Source organism: Ciona intestinalis, chromosome 2, assembly GCF_000224145.3.
Source record: "Ciona intestinalis chromosome 2, KH, whole genome shotgun sequence".
NCBI lineage: Eukaryota > Metazoa > Chordata > Ascidiacea > Phlebobranchia > Cionidae > Ciona > Ciona intestinalis.
Window position 1 is genome coordinate 3,393,301 of NC_020167.2, and position 23,845 is coordinate 3,417,145.

A 23,845-nucleotide genomic window follows, 5' to 3' on the forward strand; every position below is an offset into this window, starting at 1 on the left:
GTCTTGTATCTGCAGGATTTGATGATAATATCATTACATGGGATATAAACAAGTATAAGACATGACACATGAGTATATATATATATATCTGTTATACGTTTTCAAAATTGTTGTCTTCTTAATTTTTGTACTCTTACTAATTTTTGTAAAATATTTCTCCAAATTTAATATATATATATATAGTTTATATGTGTTATCAATATGTAATAGGCCCGCTGTTTAAAAAAATGTGCTGTTAATATATTTTCTAGTGATTTGTGGCCATTAAAAACGGCAATTAATATTGTGAAAAACAATATTATCACAAAGCATAATTGCTTAAAATGTGTAAAATTATCTAGATTCTAAAATGATTCAAACCCCTTAGTGTACTTTAATAAATTGTTCTTGTTGCATAAACACAGACAGCTAGTTAATCAAGCTTTCCGCTTGTTTTCTGTTTAGTTTGCTTCCGAATGGAGAATGCAAATCTGAAGTTGTATTAACTTGTCCTCGATTAATGAGAATGAGATTATCACCTGATGGTAACAGTATGTACATTTCTACTATTCAAGCTGTAGATCTGATTGCAATCCACAATCTTGAGGTATGTGTTAACAAATTGGAAGTGTAATGCTTAATTTCGTTAAATGTGTCTTCTAAACACATATGGTTCTCATGTCTATGGGTAAAACAGAGCCAATAAATTCCCCACACGTTACTCACTTACTCAATCAAATGTGGTAACTAGTAAGCAGGCACAAAGTGTATAAAATATGACATCTTTGTTTGTCTTATGGAGTTTTTCGGCCTTTTCAAAAATCAAAAGGAATAAATAAAATTTGTAAAAAAATTATAACTTATAAAAGTTAGAATGACAAGTGAAATGCAATTTTAGGTTTCCAAGCATCAACTGATAATTAAAATGAATAAATGATCACAGAGATATAAAAAAAGCTAGATAACGCCTCCTCTTATTTTGTACACTCCCAAAACTGTAAAATTATTATTTATAATCAGATTGAAAAGCTTACCACAGACATAAACAAGATTGTATTAAATGATGAGTTTGGAGATTATTTCGTTCAATTTAATAACACACAAGTCCCTGTCAATCGTGAAGAACCATTTGAAGCACAATCACAACCAATGACAAGGTAAGTGTTATGAGTTAGGGGCCTTACGGCCTATGGGTGTTACCGTTGGTCATTAAGAGTTGTTTGTGCAAAATTTTTCTCAACAATTTTTCTCAGTTGTCGATGAATTAACCTAATAATTTATTTTTTTAAATTTTTAGAAGGAACCACTTAGAATTGTACTATGGTCACAGTTCTGACCTTACAAAGCATGACCCTATTAATGTCTTCTGCCAATCTATTGATGTGCACCCACAAAACATGGCTGTTGTATTGAGATATGACAGGTTTGCAACCTCAGTGGAAAAGGTCAGTGATGCTAAATCAATGTTCATCCCAATGTTGCTGTTATTGTGGGTGTCTTTGTTGGAGTTACTCTAACCCATTAATCGGTTGCCAAATTGTCAGTGATACAGAAAAAGGCAATTGCCTACAAAGTTGTACAGATAGTAACTGCATCGGGGGTAAGAGGTGTATAAAATTCGATGCCTGTGTTATACTGACTATGACTATCGTCACTTCATAAATGTGCATCAATTATTCATTTAATCTCACTTTCTATATGTGTAACTTATAGCGTTCGCATTATTGTGCTCTAACTGAATTTGTATTCCAGTTAACTTCAGTGCACAACACATGGTCTCACTACCATGGTGAGCATCAAGGGAATAATAAATGGCAGGCAGATGCACAAGGTAATTCGTCTATCCCGTTACCTCGTGGCCAGACCACTAACGTAATGATGGAAGAGAGCCTTGACAATATCGAATACATTCAAGAAGTTTCATTCTCACCATGCGGTCGATTTATCGCATCTCCATTTGGATATGGCATTAGACTCGTCTCATACGATTCGAACCTGTATGATTACCAGACACACATGGCGTCTCGTGTGCACGGAATGCACAAGAGTGCCAAAGGTTCGGACACGGTTATGCCAGCACACACATTCATTGATGCTGCCCCTTTGCACGACGTGACTTATTGTTTCGGACACCGTAGTTTGGTGCTGTCCACTGCTTTTTCACCAGTTGGAATACAAATCGTCACTGGCTCAAAAAATGGCGAGATTGTATTTTATGAACCAGTTTTATGATCATTGATTTACTTAACTTGTTTGCCTTTGAAGGTCCAATGCTAATGTTCCAATACTACATACATTTATTTTGTTAAGTACTGATCCATTAGGACCTTAACGTCAACGAGTATCCATGTTAGTTCACTGGATTTAAGCATTTTAAATCCAAGTGTGTAGTGTCTGCCCTAAAATGAAGGCATCAAATTCTGTTTTAAATGTGTCAGTGTTGTGCTTTTTTAACACGCAAAGTTCAGAGCTGTTTCTACTTCTATGCTTACATTTTTAAGGCAATTGTTTTCGTTATTTGTGGTACTAATTAACGTTGTTGTTTTTTGAAATATTTCCAGATCAATGGCTTGGTTTGAATTAGGTTCAACTAAAAGTTCCTGCAGTGCTGATGCATTTTGTAATTCTGTAAAAATCTGGATAGAACGACCAAACATCTGCAGCAAAGTGGTCAGTTGCGCAAAAATTGACGACATCAAGTGTAAAGGAAGTCTTATTTGGAATAAATGTTCTGATTTACCAAAATCTACTGAAGACTTATGTATAGATGTTGTTGCTGCTCCAGTCACATGCTTATATTGCAACAAAAGCTTTCGGAACAATAACTTCAAAAATGCAAAAGTAGTTTTACGAAAACTCGTGCCTCGAAACTGTGAAATACACCATGCATGTCATGAATTGATCATAACAACCGAAGAAGCTGTTTTTTTCATTCCTTTGCAACCTGATAGTCTTTCCAAAAGTCCTGAACACACAACATACATGTTTAATAATCATTCCTGCATGCTTGAATCAGAATCAAGCATAACTGATGAACAATACAGGATAACTCTATTTGTTTTTAATAAAAGTCAAACAGAAAATGAGTCCAAACCTAATCAACTTTTAACTAAGTTTGCCAAAAGATCTTGCCACGCGACACGACAGTGGCTTACAGAAAAACTTTTTCCATTGGTTTGTAAATGGAGTAATGACGAAAATACAAAACTTCCAAAAGATTCCAAGAAATTTCCAACATCTTTATCATTGATTGACAAAGAAAAATATTCCATTCTTTACCAAGAACTGAAACGGAAATATGGTTTGGAACTGGCAAAGGTAGCATTTCGTATAAATTATACAACAGACAAGATTGACCTATTTAAAAATATATTTGCCCTGATATGTATTTTTACATGATACATAATTTATAATTGGAAGTATTTAATTCTAAAACACTCAAGTTTTATTGCCGTAATGTAGCCTAGCTATTAAAGCCACCAATTTAAATTCTGGGAATATTTTTCCCAGCAGTTAGGTGTCAAGAATTGATCTTACTACACTAAGAACATTATGTTTTTATCAGGTTTGGCCAGAAGTGACTGACCCACAAAAATACGTTTATGAAGATGTTGCCATAGCTACCTATCTACTTGTATTATGGGAACAAGAGAGAGAATTACTTGGTACGAGCAAACTACAATCTTTTGTAGATATTGGTTGCGGGAATGGATTACTTGTCCACATACTGAATTCTGAAAAGGTAAAGAAAAAAGTTTATATTTTTTATAGATTGTGATACATCATGCATGCATTACCTTATATAAAAAGTTACACAACATAGACTATAGAGTTTATATAGACTTACTCTGTTTCAATCAAATGCTATATGACTATTGACTATAGGTTGTTTGATTTGTACTTCACTTCTGTATAATTGTTTTACCTTAACCATGTTATGACAACTGTTGTTTATACCAATACTTTTTTTCTATTGTTTTTGTCCATTAGTGCAGGCTATTGTACCAACACCAAAGTGATATGTTATGAAACAATCAAAATAAATATTTAAACATCAATATAAAAATACTCAACATTTTCCAGCATCCAGGTAAAGGCATTGATATTAGAAAGAGAAAAGTTTGGGAGGTTCTGAGCAAAGCTAACTTGGAGGAAGATGTTGTTACTCCGGAGGACTTGTCTACTCTTCAAGGATATGATTGGTTGCTAGGCAACCATTCTGATGAACTAACTCCATGGATTCCTGTTATGGCTAGCAGGTGAATATGTGAAGTGATGAATGTAGCTTACTTTATCCTTGCATGGTTGGAAAATAACAGTTGTTATAACACGGGTGTTCATACACCTCGTGGCAGCTTACTAGTTACCATGTATGTTACTTTGTGGTTGATTATTTTATTGAAGTTGTTTTTGTATGGCGTATAATATAGACAACCCATTCCATTAGTGGCCACTGAGTTGGAGCAATTGCCATTAAGTGTCTAGCTTAAGGTCCAAGGACACATACGCCCACAATGGTAGCAGCGTCGAGCCTTGAACCCATTACCTCTGGGTTACAGGCAGGCGCGCTAATCACTTTGCCACGGTGCCGGACGAGTGCAATATTATTGTCTTCCATATTGTGCAGTAATTAATGCACTTACTATTTAATTACTGGTTAGATTTTACAGCTAATTATAGGTATTGATAAAAGTTAAATACCTTTCAGCCTCTATAATATGAGATTATGGTTTGTAGTAATGCTAATATATATATATATAATAATATCTAACATTTCTTTGCCACAAAGAAAAAAATGTAACAACAAGACTTATCACTGTTAGTGTTATGTAAACATTGAATAAAATTGATATATGTTGTATGATATGTAACTGTAGTATGAAAAATTTCTATAAAACATCTATTTTAATTAGTAACAGTTTTTAATTCCACAGATGCAGCTACAACACACGGTACTGGGTGTTGCCATGTTGTTTCTTTGATTTTAACTGTAAGTTTGAAAGATCACAATCAACTAATGGTCAGTATAGAGACTACCTCAACTTTGTGAATTCAGTTGGTTCGGAATGTGGGTTTCAAGTCATGGAAGATGTCATGAGAATACCTTCAACAAAGAGGGTAATAATATAAATAAAGTTAATTAAACAGATATTTTTAGGACAGTTATCTTTATTCCATAATTTTCTATATTGCCAAGTGGATGTGTTTAAGTAACCTTATTGATTCCTGGTTTCACTTAGGAAACTAAAATAATACTTCCAAAAAATGAGATATTTGATTAATCCCTTTGTACTTTAAAAGAATATTCTGCCTAAGTTAGTTGGACCTTCATTAAAGTTGATTTTTTTCAGGTATGCTATGTAGGTATGAAGAAAAACTACCCTAAGAATGAACATTCCATAAAATTACAAAGTATTGAAAGATATGTAACTTCAAGATGTGATGAAACAAAATACGAAAATTTAAACTTTGTTCCAAGACCAAAGGTGGAAAAAATACAAAACTGCACAAAAATGAAACGTACTGTTCAACAACAGATTGTTGAAACTATTGTTAAAAAGCTTTTATCAGTTGTTAATATGAAAGAAAACATTGAAACAGGTAATATTTTTTTAATTTTCATAGGTGTCACAAATCCGTGGTGTTATACATAACTAATTGCCATTTCCTACACACACGTTTTGTGCGTGTGAGTTTCTGGCTCATTCTATCGGTGTATCTAGAACGATAACAGTGTATTACTGAAGTCGTGGAATGTAACTGCAAGGTCTAGAACCAGACCAAACACCCCTGCTGTTGCGTATCTAGACGCTGCAGTTATCACATTGTTTTTTATCTCTATATTTATATAGTCCTGTAATTGTTGCGTATATAATCGTGTTTTGCCGTAGTAAACATGATATACAAGGATGAACTGAACTGAGTTATGGGTAGTTGTGAGTTAGAGGAATAAGCAAGACGTTTAGCTACGGTGATTAACGCGACCAGCTTCAAATTTCTGTCGATAGTTAATTTCAATTAAAACCTGTCCTTTACTCTTAAAAACAGGACAATAGGTAATATTATATAAATGTTTAGGTCCAGGTTTTGAGTAAATAAATTGAAACTAAAATTATTTTTAATATGCTAAATTTATACTTTTTGACGTAACTGTATGATTGAAAAAAAACTTACTCTTTCCAGGTAAAAGTTGGAACATGGGTGGCAGTCTACCACTGCATGAGGCAGCTGCATTGCTGGATGAGAAAACACGAAATGAGATGAAAAATGAATGTGGAGGGTTACAAACTTTAATGCGGAATTATCATCAAGTAATGGTTAATATGTTTGTTTTAATGTGATAAGATGTTTTATTCAGATTTGTAAACCCATTTTAAGTATATGATTTTGTAATGAGAAAATTCTGGTGAAATAATTTTCTAAACGTATCAGCTGAATGCTGATTACATGAAATTAAATTACTGTATATAGTGTATAACTTGCATTTCTTATATATAGATTAGCATTTTTGTTATACTGTATAAAGGTGAGGTCCTGTGTGATGGCTTATAGCTCCAAAATTGGCCCATTACCTCATTAATTATATTGTTAATCATTAAGATTTCTATTGTTTCAGATATTTCAAATCCGCAATGGTAACGTTCAATTACGAGATTGGTCGTTAACTCAAACGAGAAGAAAGCGTAAAAGAAAACACTTGGCCGACTCTGCTGTAAAGACCAAACAATGTTGGTTTCACATCAGTCACCCTGATGGCTGTCCACTGAGCAATGCAAAGTGCAATTTTCTTCATGGAAATCAGTAATTGCTGGGTCAGTGTATTTTCTACAGAAATTCGAATAAAAAATAGAACTCTCACACAGAATGTTACTCGTATATAAAAGCACAGTGATAAAGTAAGGCTAGCATGAAATTATTTCAAATTGTGGTGATTTGAACAAGAATTCTGGTAGTAATTTTATAGTTTGAAAAGGTAAAATTCAAAGGTAATCAGTGAGTGCAGTAACACATGCAGTGTGTAAAATCATGGTAGGTAATAATAAATATTAATATTGATAGGTAGCATCACGATTAAAAAAATTAACCTAAAACTTAAACTAACTTTACAGTTATTCAATATTACAGTTACCGGACATTTGATTCTTCTAGATATGTTTGCAACACACAAAACATTAAAAAAAGTTTCAATCTAAAACAACTCATGTCAGAACTTATTAGTAAATGTTACAACGCATCTGAGTCTATTTCATACTCTCACTAAAATATTGTGCTGACGCTTGCTATTGTCATTCTAGAAGCAACAGCTGATCTTTGAATGCTCGAGGCACGTGGCTTTTGCACAGCAGTCGAAATAACTTCATATTGTGGTGAACTGTACGCGTAACTGGGGTTTGACGAATAAGCCGAACCCCGAGCTTTGCTTGACCCACGGGTTGCTGAGAGGGGGTTTCCCCATTTTGACCCCCGCGTCACTGAGTCCCGGTTTACCCCCCATGGAGAGGAAGGCCAGGAGGATGAAGTTGTCATCCGGCTATCAGATGTGGACTTCTTGACTCGCTCTTGTGATCTGCTGCGTGTCTGGCTTGAGATCCCAGTTGTAAGACGAACATCCAATGCAGCAAGAATTTTCGAGGCTTGCCTGAGTGTATTCCAAAGAAAAATAATCAATCACTCAAAATACATAGTTTTTAAAAGTAACGTTAACACAAACCTAGACAGTGGTCCGCCACCTTTTTCTCTTTCCCTCAACGCTCTCACCACCCTGATGTCTGTTATACCAAGTGCTTGAAAAGTTCTCATTATCTAAGATAAAAAAGCCATTCAATCACTGCAACCAGTGACATACACTGTACCTGTAGTCGAACATAATCACTTGAATCCAAACCCAACATCTCCACCAGTGATCTTAGAGTGCGGTCACTACGAATACCTGCTGCTGACATAGACATCACAGCTTGTGATCGAACCTCTGGGTTATTATCATCCAATCTAGAGTCCAGAACTTCTAACAGTCTAAAATATAAAATCATAAATATTTTTGATGTTGTGTTACAACAACCATCGTTTCTCTGACACCCAAAGATAATAAGTTACATTTATTTATTTATATTATGCACTTGGTCCGGGTTCTTAGAAAATTGTCTGCAGAACTGAACTATACTTCAATATTTGGACTTTCACATGGCAGATTCTCAAAAAAAGTCAAGTACTGAGAGATTTTATAAAACTAGTTTTGTGGCAGATATTTGTATAATTAATAGTTACAAATAATTTTTTGTTTGTTTGATATCTGCTCCACCTGTTCCTCATCCCAAGAGCAGTGAAAGCTTGCGATACCCCAAGTCGGACATCTCGTTTTGCATCATCCCACAACTTCCGATCCAGGATGTTGAAGATGCTGTCTTCATTCATTACAGGAAAGACCTAAGTTAGGATGGGATTTTATGAAATTAAAGGGCCATACTAATGGAAATTTGCGGATAGAATGAGATCACATTGTTTATAAGCTGTTATTTTTTTTAAACTTTGGTGGTAGCTTTAGATCACATTTGAGCATTTCTATCAATGGCCTACACAAAAAAAGTCAAATAAAAAGGGAAAAACTGTTTGAAATTTAACCAAGGCCAGGGACCTGGGATGTAAGCCAATATTGGATTATTCTACAAACTAATAGAATCGGTAAATAAAACTAGCTAACCTTGGCAGGGCCACAGTATGCAATAAGTAGGGCAGCTGATAATCTATCCTGCCATTTAGTGGCATGGTTGAGCTGTGTAACCATCGCTTTAAGAGTTGGTTCATGGCAACAGTTGAGTTGACGCACCAAAGCTTCTAGTGCTTGTGCATGCCAGTTCCATTTGGTAGTGTGCTGGAAAATGGTATTGTGTTTGAATGTGCAACTTGTTATTACCCTTGCATGGTAGAACACTAACAGATTTTGTAACACAGGTGTTTTTTTAATTTATGGCTGACAATTTATACAACTAGAAATAGCACCACCAGGTTGGGGAAATTGCCGTAAATGCCTTGCTGAAAGATAAATATGTCCATAATGGTAGCAGGAAAGAGCCTAGAACCTGTCACTTCTGCATTAAATGCAAGCACTAAAAACACAGTGCCGCAGCGGTTGATTTAACACAGTTATGATAACATTTGGTGCAACTAATATTTAATTCTGTCAAACATTCAAAAGAAGCACATGCAATTGGTAACATTACTCCCCCATCGAATAAAATAGTTGGGATCAAAATAATTAGAACAAACCCGAGAAAATAAGTAACAAGGTTTATGAAGTGTTCCTACCTTTATTACACTTAGTAATTTGGAGAGTGAAATACTGGCAGATGTGTCATCATACAGTCCACATATCTCAGCTAGGCAAACAGCTGCTTGGAAGGAAATTTCATCTTCAGGATCAGGTGTGCCAGCAAGAATATGAAGAACCTAACATAAAATTAAAATTACAAACCAAATAAATGTGTAGATGCCAAATCTTATAAAACGACACTTTTTAGGTGAAATATAATGCAAAATATATATTCTACATTAACAGAACATACCCCACAATGGTGGCAGCGCCAAAACCATATCTTCTGGTCTATAGGGGAGCACTCTCACCACTGTGCCACAGAGCCGGACAAGAATTAGAATAATTTTTAAGAGTAGCTTTATTAAGCACTAACCTCAACCAATTCTCGTAGTTCAGGTATTTCATTCACACTTAGCTGTAAGGGGCTTGTGTTACAACTGCATGCAATGTGTTCAAGCACATCAAGGCTCACTTCTTGTCCTCCACTTTGTAAGTGGAAAGTGAGCTCATTTATTGCACTTGTATGCCAATCACCTATGTCATTGTATTAACTATTTGAATAAAGTACAATAAAGTATCAGAACATTTAAAATGCAAGAGATATTTCATACTGCGGGGAAAAAGGACAAACTTAAATGTTTGTTGTATAAAAAAAACAGCTAAATACATAAATAAAGTGGTGTACTGGTATTGTGGAATTTATGTCATACTCTGTTATGAGTGGAAATCAACCGCCAAACTAGTGTAAGGATGTACTATGCGACAACTTAGAGCATTGAATTATGTACAATAAAACTATATAAAAAAAAACCTTGTATTACCTAAATTAATTAAAGCTTTGGCAACTTCAAATCTGACTTGGGTGTTTGTTTCATTGCTTAATACTTCCACCAATGTTGGAGTTATTTCCTCTGAAGCCGTTACACCTAATGTTGACAATGATCTGGCCGCATAAACTCTTTCTTCATGTCTTGATGATGAAGACACTGTTGTTAGCAATTGCTGGAAAGCAAAGGCAATAGACATGTCACATTTTGTGGATTGATTTTACATAAAATATTGTGTAAAATATTGGTGGCTTACTATAAGCATATTTCAGTAACTTTTAAAAGGGTTGTAAAAATGAAGTTATTGTATCATGTTTTTATTACATGACTGAGGAGACACAATACAGTTTTTGTAAGCCTTGTCAATGGTAATGAACAAAGAACCTACTATTTCATGTGGGTGAGGGCCTAAAGACAGAACACACCATGCGACCTGTGTTTTAAGCCATAGTTGGCATATTTTAGTGCAGACTACAGAACACATACATTAAGTCGATCTTTTTGTATCTGAGAGAGCGCACTTCCTTCGGATGATTTCAATTTTTCCACAAATCGAACAGTGTTTCCGACCTTACGAAATGATCGATTGGATGAAACACTTGAGGGAGTAATGAGATCACGAACGACTTGGTTGCTAAAAAACAATGGAAAATATTTCTAAAGGGGGATTTCAAAAATTGTATAAATTTAAGTAGTCAACCGTCCTGCACTTTATCACACATTTTAGAATGTATTTAACATATTTTTACATTTTTAGATCCTTTTATTTGGTTAAAAAAATTATTGGGAAATATTTTGATTTGGTATTGGTTGAAATTTCATGTTAAATACATTGAAAGTATGGGAAATTTACTGTTGTTTTCTTCGTTTTGCAACAAAAAGTTTCATCTTGGTTTTGTTTTGCAAATCACGCTGATCAACAATAGTTGGTTGTGATGCGATAGAATTTTCATTGGGTCGAGCTCCTGACCATCGATCACACACATGAGGATATGTCTTGCTCATGTTCTACAAGACACAGAATACATGTCACGCATGCAATCCCAGGTTGATTGCACTTTAATTTACAACAAAGTAAAACAATACAAATTTCAATGCAAAACACATTTTACACATTGACCATGCAAAAATAAAAGGTTTAGTTCACCATTCTAGTTAGTGGCATTATGTTCCTGGTCTCAATTTGAATCGGTTGGATTGAGCTGGACTCAAAAGTCTCTGTGCTGCTTACAGGTGTGGCTGAGCTTGAAATCCGTGCCAAGCTACCAGCAGTGAGTGATCTTGAATAAACTGAAACACATAAAACAATACATTACAACAGGGTAAACATACTTATGAAAACATGCCAAATAAAAGCAAATGATATAATACCCAATGTAACTGCTTCTTCTGTGTGTAGACTACACTGCCTCATCTTCACCTTGAACTTTCTTTATGTCTTAATAAAATAGTTGACTTTTTGGGATATTCTGTGTTTAACTATATATCTTAATTTCTTGCACTGCATCTTTAAAGTATATGATAAAACACAAGATTACTCAATATGACTCCCACCTCTTTGTCCTTCTAGTTGAGAGTTGGCAGTGCCAGGTGTTTGTGGTGTTGCTGTAACAAAGAACATAGATTAGTCCATCAAATTACAAAACAGTTATCCTATTTTTTAATCTTTGTTAGTAAAGTCCTACAGCATGAAAAATGAGAATTAGGCCAGAGTCGTCCCATTACTCTTACACCCATGTTACTGCAACTCATTAGCGACCACTAGGTTGAAGAAATGTCTGTTTTGTGTCTTGCCCAAATACACATATGCCATCTAAGTTATCAGTATCAAGTAATAAACCAGTATCCTATAGTTATGATGCAAGCGACTACCCACTAACCAACACAGCAGGTACCTTTATTACGATATACAACACATACTTACATTGAAGTCCTTCCCTGCTTTGTGGTTTAGCAACAGCTGATTCAGGTGAACAAGTTTCAAAGTTTGTGGATAAATTTGCAGCCACATATATTTTTTCCTGTATTCTATGCACACGCTTTCGAATTCTTTCTAAATCATCTCTCTGTCAAACAATGTAAGCATTCATTCATAACTATATTTCATTTATTTTTCGCATTCTTTAAGCACACTTTTCTCCCACTTGGAACCCCATTTTTATTTATTTAATTATTTTATTTATTAAATTCTATACCTTTGTTTTTACCCTGAAAGTGTTAGAACAACTGTTGTTTTACAGTTAATTCTAATCTTTTCTATTTTATACATTACTAACCTTTGTTATAGTAACCAAAGAGTTAAAACAAAAGTTATGGTATTTTCTTTTGCTTTAATATACAAATTGTTACTGTCAGGCGTAATATACAATCGACAAACCCCTTCTAGTAAATTAATTAAGATATTTCAACATCCTCAAATTAATCTTTAATTTTAAATATATAATTAATTTCTGGTAACTGTATAAAAACATTTTTATTCAATTTTTCGAAAAAACGATCTATCAACTTGGTTTTATATTAAACTGTTTTAACATACCAGAATATCAAAATTTCCCTTCATTGGGTCTTGTTCACTCATCCATGGCAAAGAAGAGGACCTTCCGCTATCAGCCGAAAAAATATTCCTATCCACATAAGTGGCTGGAATTGCCAGCCCTATCTTGTGGTAGGATAACGGGTTATCCTGCAAGGTAAAACATTAATTAAATTCGAATATTTGAATCGTTATTGGTGGTTTTTACTTCAAGTAATTGCCCCATGTTTTCAGAGTATGACATTCTGTGGTGGCCTTCTCTCCAGTATCTGTCAGCCACGTCCTGGTTATTGGTTACACGGCCTATAAAGAGTGCATATTAGAGTTTTAATTTAGAGTAACCTGGTTCAAAACTGACCTGGAAAATCAGCCAATGTCACTGCCTTTTTGGAAAGGAATGACCTCTGTGCATCTGAGAGGAGAATAGATTTAGGTGGTGAGGTTGAAGCTCTTGTATGCCCCTAAAATTGGTTTAAATTGAAAGTAGTGTATGTAGAAGTAACACAGACAGTTTATATGGTACCACACACCTCTGCAGATTTTTCTTGTATAGGTTCTGGCAGTGGTGGCAGGACTCCAGGTTTCTGATAAGAAACAAAGATTATTATATTTGTTAATCACTGAAAAAGCAGTTCTGACATTACCTGAAACATTTTCTTCATATTTTCACTTGAATTTTCATTTACAATTTTCTCTAGACGTTGTTCCAGCCAGCGTACTCGCTGTCGATATAATTCTGCATCCTAAAAGAAAGGTAGATTTGATTGTGGGCTGAACGTCAGGTGGTTGCCAAATGGTAATTACTTTTACCTGAATTAACCGGTGTCTCGGTTGGTGGGTGCTTCTTTTTTATCAACTAGAAGGGGCTATGGGGCTATATATATATATATATATATATGGTATGGAGCGCATATTTTAGAGACACCCAAATTAACTAATAGTTCAGCTATTAAAAATGCAGTTTGAAACTTTCTATTACAACTTACATCTTGATGATTAAGAATGGCTTGGTTCATTTTATTTCGATAAAACTCTATTTCCTTGTTTATTTTGTTCAATACATCAAGCACAATCCGGAGATGAGCAATCTGTCCAGAAAGTATTTATTATTTTACAAAAAATATGTTTATTTAACAGGTGAACAATTTTTTACATAAATGAATTTTACTTTTATCCTGAAATGGTGAGGGACAAGTAACCTAAGCACTATTTTTATAAACATGGAATGGCATTTTCGGCTATCAACTAAACTAGTCACCGCCTAAATTCGATTCTGCTGTTTTAGTCGCCTAACTAATGTTTCGGTCGGTAGATTTTGACCGACTAACTTCTATAATAAGTAAAGCACAGAAACTTAGTCGGCCGTCTAAACGTGAAAAACCACCTCTAAGAAAAAAATTTGTAATGGTTAGCGCAACCAAGTAGTTTATTCGGTAGCCAAGAATACCATTCCAGGAACTCAATTACTAATTTAGGGTTTCCCTGTTTTCTGTATATTAACTTGCTAATTAAAGAAAAAGACACAAAGTTTACCATTCTATTCAATGTTGTCAGATCCCCCATTATGTTTTGTTTCTCTGTACTGGATTTTGAATTTTCCAATTTGGCGATCGCAGCATTTAGTTCTTTCAAAGCAGCAAGTGTTGCTTTCAACTAAACATAACACAAGAGGTAACAAGCTTTTTTTTTAAATACTGTTTATGTGCTTAAAAATGATTGTAATTGATTTGCATGTGTGTTCATTATTAGATTTGGTAACCATAACCATTTGATAGGCTATTGATCAACCGTAAAAGTTTTGACATCATTATACAAAAGCAGCACCTTGTTGGCTTGTTGCTTGCAATACACAAAACATGTATAGCTTATTCGACAGGTACAAACGATTATGCGGGTAGAGAGTTTTGCACCTGTTTCTCCAGTAACATATCCGACCGATGCAATATCTTTGTAGGGTCTTTTTTCTTCCAATTGTAAACACCAGACCCCCAAATCTCGTCGACCATTTTAAGGTCGTTTTTGTTTCGCCGTATGGAAATTTCAGTTGTTTTCATTTTTGCTACACTTTGTATAGACGTTCAGTTTCACGTTAGTGCAAATTTTTTTATTTATTTAATTGTTTAACGTTGGAAAACTGTGCGAAAATTTAAAAATAAACGCAAGCCACAGAGAAATTCCCCAAGCAGTTTTACGCTTCACTTGTAGCTAAGCGATGGTAATAGAAATCATTTATTTGCGCAAATGTGGCAATCTTTAAAATTGACGCATAATAACGTCGTTAACGGAAAAGAAAAATAGAAAAATTAACGAAAAAAATACTATAAACAAAATGCAAAACCGACACAATCGCGACAAATAGGTTTTTTATCAATATATTATGTGCTAAAGGTGTTTCGTCCTGCCCCGCCTTACTATATATATCATCGACGATTGTTCGTGCAGCATTAGCAATTGCTTTGGTGTTTTTCGTACAGCTCCAACCAATGAGATGGCGATTTATGGTAGCTGTTGTCATCAATATGTACCGGGTCTACATCGGTACTGACAAAGTCTCCACCCCACCTCATGTGACCCCGCTTTATCGCATCAATGAAGCAAACGGAATATTTGTTTTTCTTACCTATAAAGACATTTTATAGTTTTGCCCATTTTAATTTTGGTAATGTCTGCTCGGTTAAGGAAACGTATGTTATGTTTGTCTTACCAGCTAAGCATTTGCTGTTGCACCACCCTAGTGGCGTTACCAAATTCATGTCAATCGCGTGTCCGACCAAATGGTTTGAATGAGACGCAGGGGTTACAATACTCCCAGGTACCGGCTGGTTTTGCTTGCGAAAGGATGACGTAACTTTAACCTATGACGTAGGAAGAATGATTAAATAAAAAAGAAAAAAAGTCGCGTAGTGACCATCCTTGTCTACAAATTCACATTTAATTATATGCTATTTTGTACATATCCGCTCACCGTCACGTTACAAAATCTCGCCGCAGCATGCATAGTTTGTAAATGGTTGACGAATCCAGGATCAACTCGAATGTCTCGACCTTTGTGCCCCACAATCACACGACTGCTGTATGTGGTCAGATCGCAACTTGCAAAAACTGTTGCAAACAAAATTAGGTCAAGTCTCCTACATATTTTAACGGGAGCTAATCAATTTTAAAATTTTAAACCTTACCTTTCGACATACCAACCACGATGCAAAAAAGAAACACTATCCGCTGTACGTGCATCTTTCTGTTCAAAATATTTTATAATACATGACCTCAACCTAAATTCTTCTTTCCTATAGCCCGTGTGTAAGTTAACCAAATGTTTAGTAAATTGAAAAACATACGTCTTTTATATTGTCTCGGCCTACCATAGGCTACTAGTACGCCTTCTTTCCGCTTGACTCGCTACACACAAAAACACATGTGGTCTGGCACGTAGACTAAAGAGAAAAGGTTCGGTATACGTGACTACAATAATGTACTAGTTTGGTGCGAATCCTTTGCGTTTTCGTTGCTTAAGCAATTATTGCAAAACTATAAGCGCTCGCCTTTTAGGTTCTTAAGGCATGAGCGCTTCGTTGTTTTAATAAGTCAACACACATGTTGTAGTTAGAATTATATGCACAACCCCAGGAACTTAGTGCTTGTTTGTTTTTGGAGACCACCGGTGTTTACTTACTCTCTTCACTTTCGATTCACTAGTTAAACTATGTGCCCACGCACAAAAACATGCACAACATAGTTCTGTGTTTTCATTGCATTTACATTTATTCCGTTTAAAACTAAATACATTATCGGAAACTTGGGTTCGACTCTCAGCAATGTCTTTGCAAGTCGTAGAAGAGACTTTCCCAAGTTTTTGGTGAACGAAGGTTCAAACTATCATCGATATGAACAGGATCTGGTTGATTCCATGTTCCACCCCATCTAAGACCAGCGCCCATGACGTTTTTCAAAAAGCATTCGGCATGGGAGTTTTTTCGTGCTAAACAAAAAAGGAATACTAATACAGGGCTCAAATCGAAAATAGCGTTAATACAAATTATTCGTTATTTCTCATTTCACATCTACTTGATTGTTTCATACCAGCCAAGCATCTGCTGTTGCAATATCCTTTCGGTGTTTTCAAATTCATGTCAATCGCGTGCCCGACCAAATGATTTGAACGTGACGCAGGTGGCACAATATGTCCCGGTACAGGCTGACTTTGTTTGCGGAAAGATGATGTAACTATCACCTATAAAATATGGGTGAAATTGCTAATGGTAAATTACTAACAGAAAGTGTATGGTTAAATGACAAGGGGTTAGAATTTTCTCACAATCCTTTACCAAGATGCATAATATAGTAGACGGTGGGGAAAACGAGACACCTTTAGCAGATAATTTCCAAATTTTTTGATCACGTTTTAAACATTTAACAACGGTTTAAGGAAGTCACGAGGATACGGTTTTATAATTCTTTGAATTTTCTTTATTTAGTACCAAATGGGACGTGAAAATGGAATAAATAGATGTCCCATATTTTCCCACCATACCATATAATAACATATGGGCAGCATATACTATAAAGTTTATATGGGCAGGGTCCAGCGGCAGGCATGCACGTCCGAGTTGGCTTTTTTTCACACGGATATTTTATTTAACTGTATAGGCCCTTACCGTTACGTTACAAGTACTCGCACTGTTAGATATAGTTTTCATTGATCCGACAAAGGCATCCTCAACCCTTATGACTTGACTATTATAACCAACAACGTAACTATTGCCGTAAGTCTTTAGTTTGCAACCTGCAACAACAGTTTACCTTGAGCAACATATAAAGCCAAGAGTTACGCAAACATTTTAGCCGTTCAACCTCACCTGTAGATACAGCAATCACCATGAAGAACATAAACGCTGTCTGTTCAATGTGCATCATCTCTGTGTTTGAACTTTTTACCTTTGAAAATCGATGTACAACCAAATATATATGATATCTTTTAAAAGTTATACTGCCCTACATAAATTTCGTAGCCTGTTTACATTTTAGGCAGTTTATTTAATTCACAAAACAAACTAACTGATGTAAAGAGCTTTCAAAACCAATGCTCCAATTAACGTTACAACTGGATTACCATATACAAGCACAACGACTGACTCCAAACACTACACGTATTCAAATAGGAAACAAATGTAGTGGGAGACCCTGACAGAGTGTAGGAAAACAACCCACACAATAGGAAAGCAAACATAAGGAACACATAACCAATATAAGAAAGAAAAACAGTTTCGCCATATGACATATATGTAATCCGTGTTGAAAACATGTGCGTAATTGCTGTGTCCTATTACAGATCGTGTTTTATATCGACCAAGCATTTCTGCTAAAAATGCGTTACTTCTGGTGCACCTATTTTACGCTAAACACTCAATGTAAGTTATATATTATCAGCAATCGTGAGTTTATGTAGGTGACACGATGCACACAACGGGAACTGCCGATCTTATACAATACTTATTGGCCGGATGTAAGAAACAGGAGAAGAAAGCGCCCAATTTTGCTTAAAGGTGGTTTAGCGCGAGTTGTATCAACTCAACGCAAAAGGCATTAACAACGAAAGTAAAACTCGAAACAGTGCAGAAAAACGCCACAGCAAAATACACACAAAAGCCACAACATTTAACACAGAAAGAAACAAACAATACGTCACACATTTGTTGGATAGAATATTTACGTTAGACGCACTGCTGGAGCCTCGAAAATGAAATCAACTGTTTGTATAACTGGTTCAAAACCTTCTGGTAAATTTAGGTTGTTAATATATTCTCATTTAAATGAATGAATGTAACTTATCTATCCTCGTGTGGCCGGGTAATGGCAGTCGTTATAATACGGGTGTTCTGTTTCACACACCTCGTGCCCACTTTACGATTTACCAAATCATGTAACTTTACGAAACGATTGTAGTCTATAAAATATTTCTAAATCTTCGCGACCGTAATCGATCAGACAAAAACACATATAGTTATTACATTATAATATTGTATGAATATTTAATATTATGGAATAATAACTTGGCGCTGGGAATAAATATATAAAACTTGTCGCACTGCAACTCGCTGTGATACTTTACTCGTATCGAATAAAAACAATATTAAAAGCTAGCTTCTCGCTTGAAACAAAAATCTAATCTCGCGAATCGTTGTGAACTTAGTTCGTTACGTCACAATGTAGCACTGACGTCACAATCAGCCCGCTGTTTAATTCTTGAAGCTGAGTGGTCAGATTGCTCACGTGACTGCCGCCTCGCACCAGCTGATTACGCCCGTCTTGATTGCTCCGCGTATAAAACGCCTCTTCTACATAGCGCGTTACCACGTTCCAGTTTAGATGAAGTTGGTGTCACATCAGGTTACAAGTTGGAAGGGTTCAAGAAGTTTTCTTGCAAGATTTAAGTTAAGTATTGTTTCATGACATTAGAACTTTGATATACTATATTTACTGTAACATATATTAGAGCTTCATATTATAGTTTTATTACACTACAATATTATATGCTATCATTCTGTGCCTTGCGTTGATTACTTCTTATAGTTTAAGTTCAAATTATTCTTTATCACATTTTATTTCAGGAATCGCGACCGTTCTTTTATTACGTTACTCGACGTTACGTCACAATCGCCGCATTTGTTTTGTTTGTTACGCCGTTACACGTCATAAATACAGTTTCTACGCTTGCGTTTCGCGTTTTTTTCATGGGGCCCCATGCGCGCTTTGCGTCGACGCACGGCACAATACTTGTATGTTCTAATTTTATTTGCGCTATGAGCTCGGAGCAAGAAGATCAAAGAATTGGTAAAGTATATATCAAAGTTGGCATTATTACGTACAAAAGCTCTTTTACCAGAAACATCGATGATGTGACGTCACGAAGTGGTGATGACGCAACAGAAGAACCCACTTCGTAAGTTCATTGTTTCGTCACAGACTAAATTTTGCTTTAAACGGAGTTTTATCATTAATTTTTTTAGAACAAAGTATGTGACGTCATAGAGATCAAGAGGACCACTGAAAGAAAGAAAGAAGAATGAAGGTAATTATGACGTGATAATATAATAGCGTTGTGCAAGATGGTCCATGCTTTAATTCTCTTTTCTTGTTAAACTATTACGTATTTACAGAATTATAAAGTCGTATAGCATTATGAATCAAAAGTGTTTGGTTAATTGTTAAAAACACGATAATTAAACATTGGTTAATTGTTAAAAACAAAAATACGATATACTACATACCTACTGATATTTAACGATTGTATTTTTGCAGAAAAGTCAGCAAATAAAGCTGCAGAAGAAAAGCGCAAGGTATAGTCTAGTGTATATACTATCATAATTTATGATTTAGTAATAAAATGTAACAATAAAAATTTGAATAAATAAAAAAATATACATTTTAACAATATAAATTTGAATAAATAAAAAAATATACATTTTAACAATATAAATTTGAATAAATAAAAAAATATACATTTTGGTACAAATAAATTTTAATTTGTAATAAACTTGTTTAGAATTCGTGAACTTTCGGCCTTTATTTGACGTAACTATTACGTAAACGTTTGACGTAACTATATTATGTAAACACCTTTGCAGATGAAGAACAAAGACCAAGACGCCGATGAAGGATACACGGTTTGAGATTTGAGGTTTATAAGTATGAGTTGTATGTATGTATGTCTGTTGTACTCTTGTTCTGCTGGACCTAATGTTGTCAGCTGTTTTTTAGTCAGTCACTATTTTAGTGCATTTTGCATTTCATTGAAATATATGCAATAAAACTATGGCGAACATCTTGCTGGATCAGATTTTGTTGTTGTACACAAGTGATCGAATCTTTTAACCCATTCTGTATTGGCCTAATCACTTTGTGAGAACGCTATGTTGGTACACAAATACTCGAGTAACATTAACACGCAGTATAATAGGCGCATAAATGTGATAGAATTCCAATTATTATATTGTAATGTAAACTTCCCCACGTGAATAACTTTATATTAACGTCATGTAGCGTGATTGGGACGATGGCCACGTCACAATTACGCTACGACGTCGATACGGTGGGTCAGAGCATTGTCCTAACCCTGCGTTCGGTGCGGTTACGTCAGTTTTGATTGAGTTACTTAACGGTCGGGGTGTTGCGTGGACGATGCCACCAGTGGTGCTACGCTCGCTTTTAGGTCACTATGTATCAATGCGGTACCTATCATCCTGACGCAGTTTTGTAACGGTCGATGCGGTGCGTAACACCCGGACGTTATTATATTGTGTGAAGATACGACGAGAGTATCGCGGTACCAACATGGCGACTTACCTTTGGATTAAAACATGCGGTTTGACATTCAGTACACTGCAGATGATTATCCTTCCGGATTTGAACCATATTTTCTTTGAAGATGTTTCAATGATTATGTCCGCTTTAATTTTTTTTAACCGTCTTCTTTTTGTATGATTGAGCTGTTTTGTTTGTTGCATGTCTGGCACATGTATGTCGCTGCACTCGTGCTACCATTTTTGTCTTTCTGTTGGTGTGTTCCATGTTGTGCACATTGTCTATGTGCTTCGTTGTACTATTTTTGTCTATATGGTTTGTTTTACCTTGCCTAGGTATGGCAAGGGGTTTCTCACCAGAGTAGAAACCCACTACCATTGGCTGGGGGCTTGTCGTGCCGTAGTGGCTTTCCACCAACGCCAGCCACATAAACTGTGAAGGTATTCTAAACCTGTTTCTATTTTTCAGAAGCTCCAATAAGAGTGATCACGTTTATTGTTATTTAAATACAACTCAATATGATTTAATTTATGCAGTATTGTTGAATTGGTAGCCACGCTTTTAGACTACTGTTATTTTGCTGTTAATTTCCTTCTATTCGTTGTATTAATTTAATAACTTGTATTGTGTATTAGTATAATAATCATATATATTGATTCTAAGAAAGTTGCAATATCGTTTGTTGCCCAATAAAATTTGTTTTAGTGGCCAGTAAACATGTTTACAAGATAGTAACTTCGTTAACACTAAAAAAAAACTTGAAGTTGTTGGTATACATAAGAAGCCATATACAGATATTCATATGCCGACCAGACCAGCTTAGCTGCACTATATAAAACGATACGAGGCACAAAATAAGCATGCTATTTGGTGCCATATCTGATATTGTATCTGTGTACTACGAAAAATCTAAGCATAGTTTATTTTAACAAAGGTTGCCTATCATCTGCAGTATCTACTTTACCATCTCTGATGTTGGTGTTTTCACGTGCAAGCATACTAGGACTAGTAGAGAGCAACTGACGCCGAGATTTTGCTGCTTCAATCTTTCTATGCACATCCACATACACATCGGTCTCATCCACTATTTCTTCTTGTATTAGTTCCTCCATCACGTCTTCGAGGGTAATCAAGCCAAGCACGACGTCCTCAGGTTTCAGCTTAGCAGCCATGGCAGTGTTGTTAGCACTCGCTTGTTCTTCCACTACAATAAACATGTGACTTTTCCCAAGTTGGAACAAATTGAGAACATCAAAGAGGCCTGTGGAGTGAGGAACCTTTAACAGAGGACGCTTGTGCTCTTCGAATACTTTTCTGAGCGGCAAGTTAGCATTGGGATCAACTTTAATCAAATTCTTCACGAGAATTAACCCGATCAAATTATCAGGCGTGCCTTCATAGATTGGTACACGAGAGTGTCCACTGCTTAGCAGCAAATTAATGGTGGTTTTGTCCATAACACCATTTACATCTAAAGAAAACACGCTTTCCATCGGGGTGCACACTTGTATTACTTGTTTATCTCTCATAGCAAGTGCACCTTTGATGACAGTGACCTCATCCGCAGTTAAAGGTTCTTCATTTTCTTCCGTTTTGTGCAAGGAGACTAGTGCACTTAGCTCTGCTCTTCGAAAAAAGGTTGTATGTTCTTTGCCCAAAACACAATCTAAAATCTTAGACAGTGGCCAAGAGATAGGGAATGTAATAAACATGAGTTCGTATACAAGTGGAGATAAGGTTGATCCAATTGCAAGACCATACCGCGTAAATAAGGCCTGTGGTACAACTTCCCCAAAGATTAAGACAGCGGTGACCGATACAATAATAGCAGTTACTGGATTTGAAATTCGATCGAGAAAGAGTGGCATACTTTCCACAGCTGCTGCATTAGAAAGCAGTAACGTAACCAACAGCAGGTGGTGCCTTTTAACCAAAGGTAATATTCGCTTTGCGTGTTTCTGTTCATTAGGTTTTCCATCAGTAGACAAGACTGTTAAACTCATTAAATCCAATGAAAAAAGTCCCATAGTTAAACCACTCATTAACCCAGCCGTTAAAACAAGTACAACGTATACGCAGAGGTATATCCAGAACAGCTCATCATGATACGTCAGTATTTCTTCAGGTTTATAAGTCACTCCATTGCAAATTATTATATCTTCCCTTTCCAAATAACAAGTTATATTTCTCGTCATTTTTACAAGTCTAACAAAAGCACAAAATTAATTAAATTTGATTATACTATCTGTGTGGACTTCAGCGCACAATAACCCACACGCATATTCTAGAGCAGTGCTGGGGTGCACCAGTGCAACCGGTGTGCACTGGTTCACCCCAGGGTGCACCAAAATATGCCCGGGGTGCACCAGTGCAAAAGGGTATACAGGGGTACATCACTTTTTATATGAATTATATATCTTGCATCACTGGGAACTGCGAAACTAGTCTTCTCTTTAACCGTAAGCTTCATGTTCCTAATTGATTTTGATTAGCAGTGCTTTTCGATTAAACAGGGACGTATTCCCGTACGCATTTCTCCTTGATGACGTTATTAGTTTTACGTTAAAGCAATCAGGGGTACATGAGTTTGTCGCAACAACTTTAGGGGTTCACCAACCCCAAAAAGGTTGAAGAACACTGTTCTAGACCACCCCTGTTCAACTGTACAGCAGATAAAGGTCCAGTTACACAAGTTTGTTCGTTATAACTCAAAATACTACATAGCTCCCATAAAAAAGTCCGTTATAATTTCCATTAAATATGACAGTCCGAAAAAAATCTAGCAGAAATAGCGCGGTCGAAGATTACATTTCCTTAGTAGTTTTGTATTACATGTATAAACACTGTTTTGTCAACAAAATATGGCGCAAAGGGTCGGCTACTCCGATTTACAAA

At 35.7% G+C, this 23,845-nt stretch overlaps 6 protein-coding genes across 9 annotated transcripts in view; 3 read left to right on the forward strand and 3 right to left on the reverse strand.

Moving 5' to 3' along the window:
* The window catches only part of LOC100187481 (DDB1- and CUL4-associated factor 10-like), a 3,666-nt gene extending 1,125 nt beyond the window's left edge, over positions 1-2,541 (forward strand). Inside the window, exons 3-6 of the mRNA XM_009859516.3 lie at positions 445-586; positions 1,000-1,136; positions 1,277-1,424; positions 1,732-2,541. Coding sequence (XP_009857818.1) covers positions 445-586; positions 1,000-1,136; positions 1,277-1,424; positions 1,732-2,211 — 907 coding nt within the window. The 3' untranslated portion in view covers positions 2,212-2,541. The remainder of the gene's footprint in view (positions 1-444; positions 587-999; positions 1,137-1,276; positions 1,425-1,731) is intronic.
* LOC100186778 (probable tRNA (uracil-O(2)-)-methyltransferase) lies at positions 2,541-7,415 on the forward strand. Of its 4 annotated transcripts, none has more exons than XM_026840491.1 (8): positions 2,541-3,297; positions 3,545-3,721; positions 4,063-4,238; positions 4,914-5,097; positions 5,331-5,580; positions 6,163-6,296; positions 6,596-6,791; positions 7,275-7,415. In XM_026840491.1, exons 1-7 carry the CDS (start codon positions 2,545-2,547, stop codon positions 6,782-6,784), a joined length of 1,863 nt encoding a protein of 620 aa, XP_026696292.1. In that variant the 5' UTR covers positions 2,541-2,544; the 3' UTR covers positions 6,785-6,791; positions 7,275-7,415. The 4 variants fall into 4 exon arrangements, with proteins under 4 accessions (XP_026696292.1, XP_018673027.1, XP_026696291.1 ...); XM_018817482.2 differs by having other exon boundaries at positions 6,163-6,290; XM_026840490.1 differs by lacking the exon at positions 7,275-7,415 and having other exon boundaries at positions 6,596-6,837.
* Positions 6,784-16,014, reverse strand: LOC100177248. Its single transcript, XM_018817479.2, has 24 exons — positions 15,829-16,014; positions 15,615-15,751; positions 15,354-15,504; positions 14,560-15,269; positions 14,183-14,302; positions 13,636-13,737; positions 13,294-13,392; positions 13,180-13,233; positions 13,008-13,110; positions 12,858-12,952; positions 12,653-12,799; positions 12,041-12,182; positions 11,671-11,721; positions 11,264-11,406; positions 10,970-11,124; positions 10,603-10,750; positions 10,111-10,291; positions 9,663-9,823; positions 9,283-9,423; positions 8,678-8,848; positions 8,279-8,403; positions 7,833-7,992; positions 7,691-7,782; positions 6,784-7,618 (listed from the first exon to the last, which is right to left on the reverse strand). Exons 4-24 carry the CDS (start codon positions 14,701-14,703, stop codon positions 7,237-7,239), a joined length of 2,916 nt encoding a protein of 971 aa, XP_018673024.1. The 5' UTR covers positions 14,704-15,269; positions 15,354-15,504; positions 15,615-15,751; positions 15,829-16,014; the 3' UTR covers positions 6,784-7,236.
* Positions 9,841-23,845, forward strand: part of LOC100186827 (probable phospholipid-transporting ATPase IA) — a 36,380-nt gene continuing 22,375 nt past the window's right edge. Inside the window, exon 1 of the mRNA XM_009859327.3 lies at positions 9,841-9,853. The gene's annotated coding sequence lies outside the window, so the exon portion shown is untranslated. The remainder of the gene's footprint in view (positions 9,854-23,845) is intronic.
* Positions 16,393-17,655, reverse strand: LOC100178871. The gene is made up of 4 exons (XM_002127221.4): positions 17,506-17,655; positions 17,305-17,432; positions 16,730-16,880; positions 16,393-16,628 (listed from the first exon to the last, which is right to left on the reverse strand). Exons 1-4 carry the CDS (start codon positions 17,561-17,563, stop codon positions 16,459-16,461), a joined length of 507 nt encoding a protein of 168 aa, XP_002127257.1. The 5' UTR covers positions 17,564-17,655; the 3' UTR covers positions 16,393-16,458.
* Positions 21,430-23,145, reverse strand: LOC100181910 (DUF21 domain-containing protein At5g52790-like). Its single transcript, XM_002121743.3, has one exon. It carries the CDS (start codon positions 23,143-23,145, stop codon positions 21,871-21,873), a length of 1,275 nt encoding a protein of 424 aa, XP_002121779.1. The 3' UTR covers positions 21,430-21,870.